The 18782-nt window shown below is 47.1% G+C and overlaps 1 protein-coding gene across 2 annotated transcripts in view; it reads left to right on the top strand.

Annotated features, from left to right (window-relative positions):
- Nucleotides 1-670: 670 nt before the first annotated feature.
- EXOC6B (exocyst complex component 6B) overlaps nt 671-18782 on the top strand; it is a gene marked incomplete at both ends in the record, with an annotated part of 300949 nt that continues 282837 nt past the window's right edge. For both annotated transcript variants that reach the window (XM_084263018.1, XM_084263017.1), the window contains one exon: nt 671-783. In XM_084263018.1, coding sequence (XP_084119144.1) covers nt 671-783 — 113 coding nt within the window. The remainder of the gene's footprint in view (nt 784-18782) is intronic.

Raw genomic sequence — 18782 nt, 5'->3', positions numbered from 1 at the left:
GGTGTTCAAGGCCAGGTTGGATGGGGCCCTGGGCAGCCTTGTGTAGCTCCAGGCCTGGAGGTTGGTGGCCCTGCCTGTGGCAGGGGGGTTGGAGCTCTGTGATCCTTGGGGTCCCTTCCAACCCAGACCAGTCTGTGATTCTATGATTCTACCCTCCCAGGGGAGCACGTGGGGTCACTGCCATGGGACAGCTTACTCTCATGGGTAAACTGCCACGGGGCTGTGTCCCTGGAGGCGGATGCCGTGGTGGCTGTGTCTCCTCAGAGGAGGACATCAGGTCACTGCCACAGGACTGCGTCCCCTCCTGGCAGAGGGACGTGGGGATCCCGCTACGGGGCTGTGCCCCTCAGGGACGCGTCAAAACCACGGAGGGGGGAGGTCGGCAGCCGCTACCAGGGCAGACACCTCCCCTCCGGGCAGCCGGGACCATAAGCGCCACCGCCCCTCCGACGACAGAGCCTCCGGGGCCGCTCCCCGCCGCCGGGCTCTCCCCGCCCCTCGGCAGCCGGGCGTCTCGCCGCGCCGGCGCCCTCCGCCCGCACTACATTTCCCGGCGTGCCGGGCGCGGTGGGGCTGGGTCGGGCTCCACGGAACGGAGCGGGCGGCCCCGGCGGTGGTGCTGCCCGGGGTGAGGAGGGCCGGGCAGGGCAGGTGTGGTCGGCGCAGCCCTATGGATCGGGGAAAGATGGCGGAGCTGGAGAGCCTGGAGACGGCGGCGGAGCACGAGCGGATCCTGCGGGAGATCGAGAGCACCGACACGGCCTGCATCGGCCCCACGCTCAGGTGCGGCTGGGGCGGGGCGGCGGGAGCCGGGGCGGCCAGCCCGGGGTGGGGGGCTTGGGCCGGCTTCTCCCTGCAGCCCCCGTTTCCAGAAACTTTGGCGAAATGAGGAAGCGTTGATGATTATGGTTGGCGTTTTATAACGGCCGCGTCCGAGAAGTGCCCGCAGCCCCCTCGCATCCCCCTGCCCGGCTCTCCCGGCAGGGCTGCGAGGAGCTCCCCGCCGGGTACGGTGGAAGCGCCGTGCTGTGCGGGACGAGCCTCGGCCTGTGCCCGGCCCCGGCTGTGCACCCTGGGCCTGGGCCGTGGGGCGGCTTCTCCCGCCGTGTCAGCTCCGGCGGCGGGCGCTGCCCCTCCGGTCAGATCCTGCGCGGGGGCCTGTGCCTCATCAGCCCCTCGGGGCTCCCGCTGTCGCCTTCCCACACGGGGTAACTGCTGAAGAGGGGAGGGAAGGGCATGTTCCTGCCCCTTAGCTGGGGATCTGTCAAAGTTATCCTTGCAAACCATTGCCTTGCCCTTCTTGGCGATTCTATTTCACAACCACACCCCCCCCCCCCCCCCCAACACCCTCCCCCCCTCCGGTTAATTGTGAAGCCGTGGCTATGGGTACAATTACCGTCCTGACGATGATATGAGTTAATGCCTCTGTTTGCTTAATGGATCCTTTGTTCTCCTATTAAGCATCTTTTCCCAGTGGTTCTTGCAGTATCCTTCAGCTGGGAGAACCCGGTGCTGCTTCATCCGCGTTAACAGCTGAGCTCTCCTCCTGCCCGAGGAGCGCAGATGGGCACGGAGCTGCGTGCCCAGGAGTGCTGCCCGTTCGATTTGCCTTGCTCTCCCTTCTGCGAGCCTGGTGTCTTTCTTTCAGCCTTTTAGGTATTTCTTTGAGATGCTGGTGAGGGTTTTGCAGCAGCGGCTTCTGCTGTGTTGTTAAGGTGAGCGGTGCGGTAGCTGGCTATTGAACAGAAGCTTGTGTCTCAGGAGAAATCACCTGATTCTTTTTTAAAAAAAACCCCAACATTTAGATAAATTATATGCATCTAAACCTGTCCTTGTTACCCAGACCATGTAGTGTTAGCATCGGTGTCCTGTAATGGATTTGGTTCCATGTAATGGGTTTGGTGAACTGAGATGCCTCATCCGTCCTTTCCCCTCTTTGTAGTAAAATGTAAGTTCCCCAAAGAACTTTGTATCAAAGCCAAAGTGTGTTACTCCCAACCCTGAACACAAGCATGTGTGTTGTCCCCTGGAAGGTTGATGGGGCAAATGGGTAGAGGCTATTTATAGCTCATTGTAACCAAATTGATCGGGCTGAGAGCTCGGGAAAGGTAGAGGTGTGTTACCAGAAATACTTGGCTTCAAAATCTAAATAGTGGCACTACTGCAGCCTTAAGTTTGGTGCCAAGCTTTGCTGCTTTCCATGGCAAGGAGAACGCAGTGCCCTTTCCTGGGGCAGCACAGCTGGTTTCACTGTCTTCTTTCAGCTGCTTTGCATCAGCCCAGGAGCTGCTGAACTGGAAATCACGGTGCCAGGTGGGAGCATTTGTTTATAAACAGGAGCCTCCAAAGTATTGCCTTTAGTTTCTTGTCAATGTTTTAAGTTTTACGGAGTCAGTGTTTTAAAGGACTTGTGTGACTGTCTTTGAAAATAAATGGGTTTAAGCCGTTTGACTTGTAGTGACACCGCAGTGCGGGCTCAGCCTTAAGATGGAAAAGCTTTATGTTTGTGGAGCAATAGGACATGGGGTTTGGCTTGCTTATTTGTTTGGGGTTTTTTGGGGGTTTTTCTTTGACTTTTTGCAGTCCTTAAGTTTCTCCTGTGAAACCTTTTAAAGGTAAACTGCATGGTGGGGGGATGCTAAGATTAAGATTTATTAACAAAACTGAAAGAACTGGTTTGAATGTCTGGGAACTGCCAGAGTGATGAGTGTGGGTGTTTTTTTTCCATTTCATAGAACTAAGTGCAGTTGATCTTGTTTCTTAATATTAAGCTTAGATGAGGAGTTGAGCTTAATGTCTATCTTTGCATACCTCCAGAAGAAATACTAATAAGCATTTGGGCAAAAAAAGGTTTGTGCTTTGCTAGCTTTTTAAAATGGGAGAGGAAAAAAAAAAAAAACCCTCAAAGGTGACTCACTTTTTGTAGGCATCATGGAAGAAATGTGGCTTCAGGAGCCAGGCTGGCTTCCCTTCTAGGAACAGCAGTCCCAGAATATAGTTCAGAAATAGGTTGGGTGTTGGGCTGCTGGGCTTCTGCTGCTGGCCAGGGCTTGTTTGGAGATTCATGTTTTTATCAGTTTCTGCCTCAGCAGAGTGAGATATTCAGATTACAGGTGCTCTGTGTTGTCCTGTGGAGTGCTCAAGGCTGAAATGCTATTATCAAAAGGTGATGGAGGGGTTAAGATGTTACATTTAAGGTTCAGCTAATTCATCTGTCTGGGTGGGTTTGTGTCCCACCCATCAGGCAGAGCGTTTTCTGTTAGGAAAATAGCAAGTGTAGTAATTCTTGCCCTGGGGCAGGGGAAGGACGAGATGCCTTCTTGAAGTCCCTTCCAGCTCTATTTTTCTGTTCTGTTCTCCCTGTGACTTTGGGAGTCAGCGACATGGGCCGGGACTGCATTGTGCCGGGCGCTGTGCAGATGTGGGACAAGTCCTGCCCCTCCTCAAGGAGAGGGATTTCATTCGAAATATAAAACGGGAGACGAGGGCATGCGAGGAAGCCTTGCAACAGCCTTGCTCTGTGTGACGAGCCGTGCCCCTCTCATGTCTTGCTACGTTGGTGGCTCTGATGCCATCGAGGTCTCTTCTCTTTTTTTAATTCCTAACAGTGAATGTCATTGTATTTGAAGGAGGACACCGAGCAAGCTCAGTGAGTCTTCATGGGCATCCCTTCGCGTCTACGATGCTCCTGGAATCAAAATAATCCACTTCAGGATGTCTTTCCTGCTATTCAGCCTCTACTAATTATATCCATTGCTCCTAATTCCACTTCCTTCTGCTGTTCTAGTTCTTTTTTTTCTCTCTCTCAAGTTACACTTCATGATTTTGCAGGGTATTTTTGGATCTCCTCTCTGTATCTAGGTTTCTAAGAATTGCTTAGTTCTGCAGGATCAGATAACATTCCAGAGGAAAAGAAACTCTTTCTTGCTTAAACCCACCTCATGGTTAAGCTGTGACACACGCCTGCTCTAATTTTTAATATGCTTGATTGACTGATCAAGTTTATCCCTTTTTGGTGAGCTTTCTGTCAACTTCAGCTTTTATTTGGTTGCTTTTTAAGTGATGAGAAGGTAGTGATGGACTGTAATATTCTAGCCATGATCACTGGAAATGAGTGAGGATAGATGACTCCGTGGTTTCTATTCGAAGTTGCTCTTAGGGAAAAGAGTAGTCACTCTGCAAGCTTGTACAGCATCTGCTTGTCCTGAAATACTTTGGTTTTGATGTGTAGAGATTATTTATTGTGTGGCTGATGCTGCCTTACTTTCTTCTATAATTCACTTATTTTTTCCCTTTGACTTCCCCCTAGCTCTTTGCATGAAATGCCCTGTGTTTTTGTGCTGTGCTCCCAGACTATAAAATGATATTGACAAAACGGGTACAGAATGGCAGGAGAAAAGGTGGGATGATCCTGTAGGACATCCCATAAATGCGGGCTGTATAACTTCACCTGCTTTTCCCTCCGCTCAGCCTGTTGTCTAAGGATGGATCTGAGTGATTATCTGGATTGTCAGTCACTTTAAGGTCTCTGTTTCTGCCTGCGGACGTCTTGTGCTGTGCTGCTGTGTCCTTTAACACCAGGTGTCCTCTCACGGTTTAAAACACAGGCTTGTGTTTTCAAATCCCTTCTTCTAGCTTATACAGCTGGAGCTGTGGAGGTCTGTTGCTCTTGAAAACCCTTTTCCTGCTCTCAAGCTGCATTTGTAGGTTTTTTTTTAAATCGGTGGAGGCTTTTTAAACAGTGTTTGATAAATTAAGAAAGACCTGCCTGGCCAACTAGATGTAGTTACAGTATTCCTGCCGTCTCCTTGCTGCTTTAGAGGAGATAAAATTACATTGATACCGTAGCAGTCTCCTGGAGAGATTGGAGAAGCTCTCTTTCCCTCCCTCCCCTCCTCCCAATGTTGGAATGGGAATTATACTTAACACAGAGTGACTTTTCTTGGGAGCACATCTGTTTGTAGCTGTGGATCGTGCTCCTCATCGCTGGGTCTGCACCTTTGCGCTTGGTGGTTCTCCTGCAGTTCGGGGTGCAGGGAAGCATCAAGACTTCCAAGTGATTGTTCTCTCTCCGGCTGCCTGATTTCATGGGTTGTTGTTCTGCCAGCTTCTGGTTCATCTGCACGTTATATCATCAGCCTTTCTTCTTTTTTTGGATATATATTTGCTTTCTAGATTGTTCATTAGGGGTTGAGGTTCTCAGTGATGTTGGGACTAGTACTTACAAGTGCTCCTTGAGAAAACTAAGAAGTAACTCGGACAGCAAGTCATCATCCAGTTTGGGCTTTTATATAGAAACATATTCTTAATAGGAGCTTTGTATATGTCTGCTAATTATTGGAGAGATTACAATGCTGTTTAACTGAAGAATGAAAGGAACAACACTTGATAGGGAGGTGTTTCTACTAAGCTGCTCTTGACTGAGATTAAAGTAGGACTGTAAGTAAGCTCTGCTACTGAAATCCTTTATCAGCTCTTCCATGACTATGCCTGGGATAAGTGTTTCTCTGGCTGACCTAGAACTACCTGTCCAATCTATTTACCATCCTGGCAGCCTGCTGTGTTTATCCCCTGCCTGTAACCTGCCCCTGTGCCCAGATTCATCTTTAATAATGGAGCCAGAGGTTCACAGCTGTGGTGGTTTTTAGGATTCCGGGTCTTCTGGCTTGAATGCTCAAGAAATAATGTTCTCATTTGGGACTAATGGATATAATTAACTTTATCTCCCATAGGGACATCGCCTTAAGTTTTTCTTGGTGCCCTCAGGCTCTGTCTGGCTGTATGGAGAGAGTGTTGAAACTCTTGAGCTTGATGTCTGGGAAACAGAAGTCTTATTGCTGCAGCCTGTCTTGTTGGCATTGGTTGGTGCTACCTGGTTCAGGCTAGAACAATGTGACAGAGCAAATAGCAGCAGCTTGTCTGACACCCCAACACCTGAGCCTGATCTGGAAGGATGATGTTCTCTGGTTTATTTTCTAGAGCTTCAAATGGAGTTGGGCTGGAACCATTACAGTTGTGTTCCTGTGTCATTCAGGTTTCTGGTTCTGAACTTGGAAAATTTGGGCTTTGCTTGTTGATGTAAAATTACGCTCTGTGGCAAACCTGGTTGGAAAATGGATCTGGAGAGGAAAAATAAACCGGTTAAAAAATACTTTGGTGTAATACACCCCTGCTTCAAAGTGTTTTGCTGTGTGGCAGCACAAATACTGTTTCCAGCCCAGGGATGAGGTGTTGTGGGGGGGTGGGAGTAAAGAACTTGGTGGTGGCAAAAGTCACCTTCAGTGTTGCCAGACTTCTAAAAGCTCAGTGAGTTTGTCTAACTGGATGCTCACCTGCTGTGTCCTACTGATGTGAGCTTGGTCAAGCTGCCTGCAGTTAAGCATGTGTTGCCTCTCTCAGTTGGGGCTGTGGGGTGTATTTTGATCATAGAATCATAGGGGGTTGAAAGGGACCTCTAGAGATCATTGGGTCCACTCCCCCTGCCAAAGCAGCTCCCCAGCTCATATTGCACAGGTCTGTGTCCAGGCAGGTCTTGAATCTCTCCAGAGCAGGAGACTCCACATCCCCTGGGCAGCCTGTCCCAGGGCTCTGGCACCCTCACTGGGGAAAAGTTCTTCCCCATGTTGGTGTGGAACTTCCTGTGCTCCAACTTGCAGCCATTGCCCCTTGTCCTGTCCCCACAGAGCACTGAAAAGGGGCTGCCCATTTCCCCCTGCATCCCATCCTTAAGATGAGCCTGTATTGGCTTAAGCGTTTTCCCAATCTTCCGTTTGCTCCTTCCAAATGCTGGTGTGGCACAGCATTTGTGTGGGTGCTGGAACACAACCCTTCCCTTTCTTCCCTTTCTTCGCTTTTTTTTTTCCCAGCTGGATCTATTCACCCCCACTTCATCTTGGGCTTGTTTTGTGGCTTCCCAGTGTCTAGACTGGCACAGGGGATTTGGTGGTGGGGTACTGGGTCAGGGGGCCAGCTGTACTATTAGCCATCTGACATCCATGAACTTGGATTATTCCTCTTCCATGAGCTGCCTGCAGTCTCTGTATCTGGTAGAGACTGTTTTACCTGGTTGAGGAGCGTAACTGGTTTACAGTGGGTTGGATGAGCATGGAAACAGCAGTTGGAGTCTTCTGGGTTGGGTGCTAAGAATGAAGGCTGGCCAAGCTGGTCCTAATCTTTGCTCCAGTGGGTGAGATGAGGATAACTGTCTGTGTTACAGATGTGAAGCAAGGAGTAATGACAGGCGGCTGGCATAACAGCTTCTCTATTTGTATTTTGAAGTGGAGGAGGGAAGATGGTTCAGTGTCCTGATTGTTCTTGGGACTACCTTTACTGGGGCTGTGATTGCTGCAGTTTGTCCTTCATCAGGGTCTGCCTTGGGTGAGGAGAGAGGAAGGAGACCCTGGATTAGCTTCAGAAGGAAGTGGACCTTTTCTTGAATGTGCTGGGGTGGGCTGAGAAGCACCTTGTCAAGGTCCCACGCACAGTATGAACTGAAGAGGATCTGAAAATCATACACAGTACCTGTAAAAATCCCCAGAGGCTGAATACTGAGAGAGCTTACATGTAACAGAGCTAAAACTATACTGAGGTGTTGTCCTGGTGTTGTGCTGTGTGCCACGCTTCGCCTTGGCTCCACAAGTCCCATCTCTGAGCTCCATCCCTTGCTTTACATAGAGGAATTTGTGAAATGCCAGCTGCCATGAAGAAATAGCACAGGCCATCTAGATGCTAACTGTTGGCCACAGAGCTTGCTCAGGAAGCTGCTTGTAACAACTGTAAATTGTCTGCTAATAAAAGCCTCGCAGGATCTTTTGAAGCATCTTTCAGCCCATTCTCCTGCCACCCAGACAGGAAAACTGCAATCTCCTGAAAATGAGCCTGGTCCTCTGTTCATATGTACATAATTAAGCGTCTTTTAAAAGGCAGTTCATTGCAATACTGTTTGAATTATATTAGCATTCCCTTCTGGTCAGGCTGGTGCTGTTCAGCTCCAAGTTTTCTGTTGCAGAGGAAAAAGTATGAGCAGCTTCTCCAGTGAAGTAATTTGCTATCAGCATTCCTGCTCTGCCTGGAGATGGGCTGGTGTAGAGCATCGGTGAGATCTGCCTGAAGGTACGCTTTACTTATCTCAGCTTTTATGGATCCTTTCATGTTTACAGTGCTGAGGTTCTGCAAACAACTTTGAGAGGGTGAATCCTTGTAATTCCTGTAACCCTTTTTATTTTGGTCTGCACCCTGATGCAATCTGAAGAGAACAGCTTGCAAGAACCTACCGCTCAATTATTTATAGACCGTGTTTTCTTGGTTTTTCTCACAGAAGTACGTTCCTTTCTGGAATTTAATGAATCACTGTCAAAAGACAGATTATCAAATGCCTGTTCCTATTCTGTGGGATGTGGTCATGTGTCTGGGCTCTGAGTAGCTCGCTGAATCTATTTTCCTGCTTACCCTCCAAGCACGTAGTCTGCAATAGCAGTGTGTGAGGTAGTAAGTTAAAAGGGGATATTTCCCTTAAATCTTTAGGGAAAGGCGGCTCTGTTGATCTGTCTTGGTGTCTTTTGGAGTTGTCACTGCATATGACTTAGCAGTATTTCATCTCGAGCTGGCAGCTGAGCTCATCCCTAGAGCTCTCTGCTGTCCTGCCTGGAGGGGACTGCAGAAACATAGTAGTTTGGAGGCTCCAGTGATCACCTCTCTAGGCAGAGTCCTGTGGCTTTTAAAAATGTACCTCCACTGTCCTTTGTCAAACTCTTTCTGATTCTGCTTCTAATGGTTTAAAGGAATCTGTCTTTTTTATATATACAATATAAATGAAATGGACATTTATTCCATGGCTGCATGATCTGAATAATACTGCCTTTCTTTTTCCCAAAGGAAAATGAACACAACTTTGAGGGGGGGAAAAAGCCCCCCAAACCTGAAATAACTGGGGTTGCTTAATTCAGAGAAGGCAACACGAGCACACAATTCATCTTCAGATGCAGAATAGATTGCTCAGAAGATGAAGTAAAGCTGCTCTTTCATGACTGTGTGGGCTGTGGGAGCTGGACTATGATTGCAGCAGTGGGGATTTAGGATAGATGCAAGGGAATGCTTCCGAACTGATAGTTGAGAAAGTCATAAAATATTTCTACTGGTCGCATGAAAAGCTTTTCTTCTTCATCTTCTGGTCTCTGAGGGTAGAGAGGAGTGGGTGCTTATCAAATGAGACACAGCAAATAGAGACACATGATTCTAGTGTCTTGCAGCCTGCATTTCAGAGACTTTGGGCACAGATTGTACCAGCATTTCTCTGAGAGCTTCCCGTAGATCTCCTCTCCATGATGGTCTCATCGGTGTTTTAGACTGCTAATGCTCTCACTTAGAAACAGTTTGCAGTGAGTTCTGCAGTTTAATTGTGCATTGTGTTATTCCTTTAGGGTTTAAAATTGGGGTGTGTTTTTGTTAGGGCAAGGTTTAGGCTGTACAAATGATTACAATAAATAGTAATTTTTTATGCATGTTCCAAGCTGAAGGTTCTTAATTTCTGGTAAAGCTGTTTTGAATTGCTCATTATCCTGGCTGCATTTTTTGGTATCTTTCCTCATGTAGCTATTGCTTTTTTTGCAATGATGCTGGAAAGATCAGAGCTGCACCTAGTGTTCAAGATGCAGATTCATGCCTTGAGATGTTAAATGGCACAGTTGATGCTTTATCCTTTATTTTCTCTCTGTTTCTTGCAGTCTTAGTGCTCTAAGCCAACTCTTCTGACTGTACAGCCACAATAAATGCTGGTGTCTCTACTCATCAGAGCTAGTTTATTCTGAGTCTCTTGCTGTCAGTGTACAGGGAGGGGTTTGTCCCCTCTTCCTCCCCTGCAAGTGTTCTGCTTTATAGTGCTGACACTGGGAGTTATTTGTCATTTCATCACCTGATACTTGGTGCTGTAAGATCCTTCGCAGCTTTTTGTTTTGGAGCTAGTCCAAGTGAATAGTTCTGTGTCCTCTACAAAATGTCATCTTGATATTCATCCCCGTCTCTAAACCACTGTGAAACTCACTGGACTAGAGGAACATTGACCCTCTGTTTTTCCTTTGAATTTTCACAATGTTTGTAACTTTGGAGTGGGTAAGATTGACCAGATGCCCTTTGTTAACAGGTCTGGCTCCTTCAAAGAGCACTAGGGAACAAGGTGTGTGAATGCCACCAAAAGAAGCTGTTGTCTCCTCTGCTGTATTGTACTACTTACATGTTTGCAAAGTATTTAATAAAAAAAGACTTTGCCCAGTCAGGGTTAGTGCTCCACAGTTTGCAGGACTCTTTATGTGCTGCTGAAGCCACTAAAAAGATCGATAATCACCTCTTCCATCTGCCACTTCCTCAGGGTAACCACAGTATTAGTGATAGGTTATTGCCAGCCTGATGTTTGTGGCCCAGCAGTTTGATGAGCAAACATAAGTGTTTGTTTTACTGAGCTAGTCTAAGCATCTTCTGTTACCATCTTGGACTGTGGCAGCAAGGCAAGTTTCAGGGTGGAAGCTCCTCAGCCCCATCAGTGGTGCCAGCAAAACCATTTCTCCAGCCTTTCTACTACAGAAAAGTTTTTCTGAAAACCTCACACTCCTTCTGGTGTTTGCAGAAGCTACTAGTTTTTTTCATGTATTAACTCATTAGCTATTCACTTGGGTCTTTTCTTTTTTTCCCATTGTTCTGGTTCTGCCCAGGCCAGAATCAACCTCCCCAAGCAGCCAGCCCAGGTGAGCTGAGTTAGCCCAGGTGAGCTGAGTTAGCCCAGGTGAGCTGAGTTAGGCTGGGCTGTTCTCCACACCACCTGACACCACTCCCCCATAAAAGCAGCTGGGTGGGGAAGGGTATGGGCTTGTTGCCTCCAGAACAGTCTGAGTGTGGCCAGGGCATCGGGTCGGTCAGTCCTTGCTGTCGGGCAGCACTCTGTGATCATCAGGTCAGTAAGGTACTCTTGTGTTAGCACTGGGTGTGAGTATAATTGGCCATTACTGTTCTACATTCCCAGTGATTCTTGTCAGTAACCTGTCCTTATCCCAACCCACAGAGGCTCTCTCTGTCTTTTGAGGGAGTGGTGCGTGTTGCTCAGCCACTCTCTGGGGCCGAACCACTGTGCCCGTAGACTGCTTTGCATGTGCACTTAGCTTACTGGGATCTGTGCTCTTTAATTTTCCAGGGTTGGAAAATTTTTCTTCTATTCCTTGAAATTCTCCTCTGCCCCTGTTTAACCTTGGTGGCTGGGGGTGTGTGTGTGCCCCCAGTTTAAGGCCATTTTGTGTAGTTAGTATACCACTGCCTTTGAGTGCATAAATGTGTTTTAAGCAGTTTCACTGCCACCCACGAGCATTTAATATTTCTAACTGTTCCTTTTCAACTTCCTTTTTGGGCAGGGAAGAAATGAAGCAGCACACTGTTTTTCTTCTTCATAGTGATATGTGATGGTAATGTTTTTCATCCTGCTCCCACAAAGGTGCTTGATTCATGTGTTTTACCCCAACTGTTGCAGAGTGCCCATCGTTCATTCTGAGTGCTTCAAAGTGTTGCGGCAGAAGTACTTTCTTCTCTAGGTTGTCCTGACACTCTGCTATCAAAATCCTTGGCAAACTTAAAACATTAATCTTATTATGGCTCCCTCATTTGCCTACAGAGTGTTTTATCTGAAGGGTTTGTAAAACAGGGTACAAATATGTCTGTTAGTAGCAGGCTAGGGAAGGCTGACCTTGTGATGGGGACCGAAGTGGAGTTGCTGGCTTCTGGAAATCCCTTCCCCTGTGAATCAGTAAGGTGATTGACTTTGATCCATGAGCAATGAGTCTGGTCCAAGAGCAGCAGCTAGGCTGGCCTTGATGTCCTTTCAGTAATAGGTCATGTCATGCAATATGCTCCTCTGCTCAGCACAGGTTCAGTATGGTAGTTTTTGGGGGCAAGTCATTATGTCTCTAGCTTCCTCCTGAAGCTTTGCTTGCTCTGTACAGATCAGCTACCTTGTGTGTGTGACATTCAGGGTGTTTCAAGAGTTGAGGAGCCACTAGAACAGCACTTCTCAGGAGCATGCTGCCATTGGAGTGGATCCTTCAGCCTGGCTTTGGCTGCCATCCTTCCCCAGCCCTTGTGAGAGTGGTGAGCCTTGTGCTGAGCTAATGGTGTAGCTGGATGCCGTCTTGTCAAGGTGGTCCCATCTCCAGTGTTGTAGGGTAGTGGCCACAGCTCTTTGAAAAATGTAAAAGCAGGAGTTCAGGCTGTTTGTTTTCCTGTGGCTGTACCTTAGGAAGCACCATCCTTTAGTAAAATTTCTAGGCATAGTTTTAGGTGATGATAAAGAATTGTTTCTCTCTAATACCAAGCCTGTTTTCCAGGTGCTGCTTGCTGAAGTGAGGATGCATGGTGTGCCTGTCTGCAGGAACTTCCTCTCTCTGTTTCTGAATCTGTTTTGGTTTTGAAAATTAGTGTATGGATAATTAGCTGTCCTGCTGGGCTGGCCTTAGGGCTGTTAATTTTCTCAGGCAAGGTACACACACTCACACTGGTTTGTACTCTTCTGGTCACTTAGATACAAAGGGGCTGAGCAGTGTTAGCTGGGGCAGAGCAGCAGGTGAGCAAATCTTCACTATCTGCTGCTTCTCAGCCAGACCTATTAAGAAAGCTAAGGTTGAAGCTAGTTATAATCTTGTTTTTTGAGGTGAACCAGCGCCTCTGGGATTGTAAACTGCAGGCAGCAGTGATGGAAAGGGCCAGACAGATCTGTGAAGGTGACTGTTTTCTTCCTGAAATCCCTGTGCACACAAGGGTTTTGTTTAGCACCCCATTATCTGACCATTTTTTTTTAATAACTTGCTTCTGGCCTGAGCATGGTTTTGGGCTTTTGGTGATTTGTCATTTTTCCTTTTTTTTTTTTCCCTTTTATATCCATCCAAGAGGAAGAGAAAGGGAATTAGATGAGTGTCAGTGTTGTGAATGTGCCCAGCATTGTCACTGGTGTGGCAGAAGCACGTGGAATGAGGGCACCCTGTGCTCGGGGGAGGCTTCTAAGTGTGCTCTGACCTGTCTGCCTGACACCCCTGTGTCAGAACAGGACTGTCACCGAGCTGATTTCAGTTTGCTTGGCCCGTGCTGGGTGTGGTGACATGTCCTGCACAATAGATAGCTGTGCTGTGAGGGCACATGTCCTTGCATGCCCTGGCTGGGAGAGGAAGAAGCCTGAGGATCTGCCCTTGTGTGTATTAATAGATGAGGATTTAGCTCAGCCGTTGTGCGATGAGCTGTGCCTTGGGTGTCTTAGACACATCAGCAGCCAATGTCACAGCACAATGAAGTGTTTCCTGTCCTCTTGAAAATCCAGAGCTGACGTAGGGGACCAAAGCATGGTTGATGCTGCTCATTTTGGACATACTGTCCTTGAGCCCTTGTGTCAAGAGGGTGAGGATGCTGGTAGAGCTGCAGTAACTTCATCCCTCCTCTGCCTAGGCCAGCACACTTAATGATTCATGTGTGTCCCAGAGTAGCTTTTTTTTTCTCCATTTCAGTATTTAAATAATTCCCTGCTTCCTTTTCTGCCACAAATAAAGCTCCAGAAGTCTCTCCCAAGCTGCAAGCTGGCTGCACTCCCCCCGTGCAGTACCTTCTGTGAATGTCAGGGCTGAGAACACTGACGCAGCAGAGCAGGGTGTGTGGCTGTGGCTGATACTTAGCTCTGTGTTTGCTTAGAGTTTCAGCCCTGCAAGAGCAAGCAAATGGGATCTCCTCCTTAAAATCTGCCAGTGATGTGAAAATATTTGCTAGGTCTTCTATAAAAGGTTGACTCAGAAGCCAAGGGTTTTGGTTGAGATTTTTTTCTTTTTTTTCTTCCCCCTTTTATGGCCATCCAAGAGGAACCAAAAGGGAAAAGATAAATGCCAGGAGTATATTTTTTTCTCATTTTTGCAGAGTAATGAAGAGCTCAGAAGTAAGAAGTTGCTGGAAGTGCAGTGGCAGCTTTTGGTATCTTTTTGTGTGATGGAAATGGTTGTAGACTTTCTTTTCAGGCTCATGTCTCAAAGCTCAAGTTGATGTGAACTTTCTTAGTAGATAAATGTACCAGAAGATGGTGCCCCTTGCCAGACTGTTTTCCAGATACCACCATTCCTAAGCTGCCTTGTGCTTTCCTTCTGTGTGGATGGTTATTAGAGGTTAGAGGGAGTACAGATGGTTGAACCATCTCATGGATCAGTTTCCTTCTTTGGCCAGTTTGGAGAGAATTGGACACAAAAGTTACAATGTGACTTTCAAGAAGGGCATAGTTTCTCTATTGGAAGCTATTAAATATTTAGATATATTTTTCAGCTTGCCTTTTCCTCTCAGTGAACTTAATCTGATGTTTCTTTTATAAGCTGGGATGGTGAAGCTGAGCTGGGTGGCACATGTGGGTGTGAAGACAACTGGAGCTTGTACCCTGCAGTGGGAAACTGCTGGAGGACGTGGAGCTGGTGATATGGGTATGATTGTGTGTGAGTAGGAAAGGTTTGTCCAGGGCTGGGGCAAGGTCTGGGAGTGGAGAACTGGTGTGGGTTGTGGGATATTGGGTGAGTGATCTGGTCTCAGGGTGGGAATGGAAGAAGCTGTTGGCTTTTAAATTCAGAACAAATTTACACATGGCCTTGGCTTAGATATCAGCTTTGTAGTATCTTCCTTCATGAGTGAGGAGTTAACCTTCATTAGAAATAGAAACTCCATGCTCAGCTGCTTTGGTGAGGATGTGTGATCCTAGATTAACCCTTAAAGGATATGGACCTCATTGCTAATCACTTGAGAGGAGTCTGGAGATCTGCTGACTGTGAAATCTTTCTGAATCTTCTGGAGCCATTTTTCTCTGTTCAGTCAGTTTCCATTTGTTCAGAATGAGGTGTGAGTGTGGAGACTTTCTGGCTCTGTGGCTTCAAGGATGAAGTACAATGTGTTTATGGGGCTTTTTAATGTTAGAATCACCTTCCCATGCAGGAAAGACACAGGACTGGGAACAAAGCATGTTCCACTGGAGCCAAAAACCCCAAAGGGGGGACCGAGAGCCCTGCTGTGCACTGTCATAAGGACAGTCTCTGTGCTGATGGACAGAGACAAAGACTTTGGTGTCTTGTGATTTTTTTCTTGTGTATATTAAAGTATTTTTAAGTTTAATGCCACACTTCTGAAGCAGTGGAAAAACATGTAATTGGTAGGTGATGTCCATGTTCTCTCATAAAGAACTGAGATCAGTCTTGTCCTGGTACTTGGCCAAGCAACTTTTAGCTGAAGCATCTTTCCTGGAAAGCTGTCTCGCCTTGGAAAGGTGCAGCCTGTGTTACTGGTTTGTCTTCTGCCTTGGGTGCTCTCACAGGAATTCCATCCTTCAGTTTTAGGTGGAGTCCTTGGGAAGTGTTACATGTTAGTGGACCTCCTTTACATCAGGGAAACCCCAGTTGGAGCTTTTCCTTGGACTGTGCCCTTCCACGCAGGACTACATCAAACTTCTTTTTGGCCTTTCAAAATGTAAAGGGGCTTATGTGAAAGGTGAGAGATAAGAAAGAAGAGTGTGGTCAGCAGGTTGAGGGAGGTTCTCCTTTCCCTCTCCTCTGCCCTGGTGAGGCCACAGCTGGAGTATCCAGCTGGACATGATCCTGTATAACCTGCTCAAGGTGATCCTGCTTTGGTGGGGAGTGGGACTAGATGACCTCCAGAAGTCCATTCCAAACCTCTACTGTTCTGTGAGAGACTTTTTGCCAGGGCCTGTAGTGCCTGGTCAAAGGGAATGGCCTTCAGCTGCAGGAGGGCAGATGGAGAGGAGATGACACATAGAAATCCTTCCTGAGGAGGGTGGGGAGGCCCTGGCACACGTTGCCTGGAGAAGCTGTGGCTGCCCCTGGATCCCTAGCAGGGTTCAAGGCCAGGCTGGATGGGGCTTTGGGCACCCTGGGATAGTTGAGAGTGACCCTGCCTATGGCAAGGGGTGGCACTGGGAGGGCTTTGGGCTCCCTTCCCACCCAAACAGTGCTGTGAGTCCTTGAAACACAGCAGTAGAAGCTAAAGCCACGTAGTGGTGGTTGTCTTTGTGCTTGCTCCTCTTGAGCTGGTCACACAGCCAGACCACAGCAGTTTATGGTTTCAGTAAGATGTTACTTTGCTGCACAAACTGGCAGTGCTGTAGCTGGGTTAGGAAGTGTGTGTGGTATTGGCCTGAATAGAGGGGGATGTTTGTTTGGCACAAGAAAAACTGTCTTGTACTTGTGGTCTTTGCTGCAGGTGTGGATTTATCTCAAGGTCCCTGGGAGTCTGTGTGACACCCTCCAGTGACCAAAAATGCCTGTTGTGGTGGTCAAGACTTCTTCCTAACACAGGCAGGATAAAAATAAAATAATAAATAACTGGTGCAACTGTTTTGTTCATAAGTCAAAGCAGGCTTGGGGCTGTGCAGTACTTGTGCCTAGATGGTTCCTTGGTGTCTGCCTGCTCCTGTCTGCTAGCAATATTTTTGTAGTGAAATTATGTTATGAGGTACAAGGTTTTGCTTTTGAATTTATCCATTGATCAAAAAAACCAACCCCAAACCACCAAACAACTTCCCTCTGTGTACTCTGTGATGTGTTGGTCTGGCTTGTTTGCTTCTTGGTTCGGAAGCAGCAACTAAAAATGACCATCACTTGTTGGTACCCTGCCATGAATTGTTGCGTGCCAGACAGCCTTGCGTGCGCTTTAGTTTGGAGAGAATTCCAAAATAGGTGCTGGAAAGGAACTTGATACATGACACATCCAGGGATTGCAGTAAAATGTCAGGGGTGTTTGTGTTTTTATAAAAAGCCTCAAATACCACCGAGCGTCTTAAGGGGAGTTAACTCTTTGGCCACAAATAGCTGTAACAGGAAAAAACCCATCAGCTCTTTTATTATCACTTCATGGACCTGCTGCCCGTTTATTTGTCTGCACTTAATCTTCATTTGTCTATTTGTTTGTTTTTTATTGTTTAACTACATGAAAGCCTGAAGTTAATAACAAAGTATTCTCTCCTGGGAAGCGCGGTCTAATTTCACTCCTCTCTGATTCTCCCATATAACAGAAATCTGTGTTTGCCATTCCTGAAGGGATCTCTGTGTCTTGTCCAGGACAGGACTTCAGTTCTGCAGGTTAAAAGTACAATCACAGTTTCTTTTTTTTTTTATACTTGGACTGTTTTTAGTGCTGATGCTCAGATGTGGGTCTGGTACAGATTCATCAAAGTGTACTACGCAGGATGCTCAGACTCTGAGATTGACTAATCCAAGTTGGGCTAATTAGGCAGTGCTTTCATTTTTATTGGAAACTGGAATGAGAATAAATGACAAGTTAGAAGGGCAAAATAAGAGCACTTAGGTGTTGTGAGTGCCTGCTATGCTGATTGACTCTACTTGGTCTTTAAGAGATAAAGGTAACAAAACCATATTTAATTACACGTGGTAAAACTGTAGTGCAGAGGCTGCCAGCAGTGGTGAGGGCAGAAAAATAAATGGAAGCTGGAAATAAAAGCAGGAAGTGCAAGTTGAGATTCAACCTGGCTCAACCCAAGTCAGGTTTATTTGAAAAATAACTTGCCTTTGAGCGTCTGGCAGTGTACACAGAAATTATTCTCTTCTTGACAGGGAGTTTTTAATCCAAAACAAAGAGCCTTGGTGGGAACAGACTACTTGAAAGTTACTGCCAGTGGGAATTTCTGGTAGAAAACCAGTTGCTTTTGTGCTTGCACCCTCTGTAGCTGGTGGTGTGTACTGGGTCTAAGGACGAGCAGTGTGTCCGTGGGCTGTGTGGCTCAGTGTGCTCAGAGCTGCCTCTTGCTTTGTGGGGCAGGCAGGAGGCTTGGAGGAGAGGACTAGAGGAGAAGGGAAGGCAGTGCTGAAAGGTGGGGTGGGGAAGAGGTCCAGTTGAAGGAAACCATCCTCAGAGATTGAGATTCTTTTATCGTTTCACCTGCTGGCTGAATGCCACAAAGTTTCCAGCCCCCCCCCCAAATGCTGGTAACTATTTCCTTGTGCTTCCAGGTCTTGCCTGAGAAGATGCTTCCTATGAGCTCCACACGTGAGCTGAACCTCAGCGATGGAGTTTGTGATGAGAGCAGTGAGACAGGCCCAGCCTCCCAAAGCAACAAAATGTGAAGCTGAGGGAGCAGAAGCAAGCTCCAACTCCTGTTCAGATTGAATTGCCCCCAGCTTAGTTTATCTTTTCTCTATGTGTGGTACACATGCATAAATTCAAACACAGGTGTGCTCTGCTAGAAGGCTCTACCTTTTTTCATGTTGGAATGGGATAAACTCGTCTGAGTTACAGGTCATGAGGTGAGGCTGTAAGGAGCAATCCTGCAAAGGCCAGTTCAAAAGTCAGGGTGCTTGCATCCTCCTGCATAATCTATGTGACGTTTAGGAGTGCTTTAAGAGGTCTTTTTTCATTTCTGATGTCTGTGACTTGGTCTTCCTGGGGGACCACCCCCTTCCACAGGGCTTGCAACAGCTGCTCTGCTGAATGAATTGACAGATGCAACACTCTCCTCTCCCCAAACAGTGCAAATATCCCCATTTTGTTTCTCAGGAGGGCTAGCTAAGTGTGTGAAGAGTCATGGGACTACCAAGTATCATTGAATGGTGTAGGTTGGAAGGGACCCCAAGGATCATCGTCACAAGCCAGTTATCCCTGTGGTAACTTTTTCTGGCTTTCTGAGTGTCAGAAGATCTTGAGGTCCTGCTTTCATGGTCTGTATCCAAACTGAAAATCAAGATCTCTGAAGCATTTCTTCAGTTGTTGCATAT

The sequence above is a fragment of the Gallinula chloropus genome (genome assembly GCF_964237585.1).
Source record: "Gallinula chloropus genome assembly, chromosome: 4".
Taxonomy (NCBI): Eukaryota; Metazoa; Chordata; class Aves; order Gruiformes; family Rallidae; genus Gallinula; species Gallinula chloropus.
The sequence above is the reverse complement of the archived record's forward strand: the minus strand, read 5'-3'. Positions and strand labels throughout refer to the sequence as shown.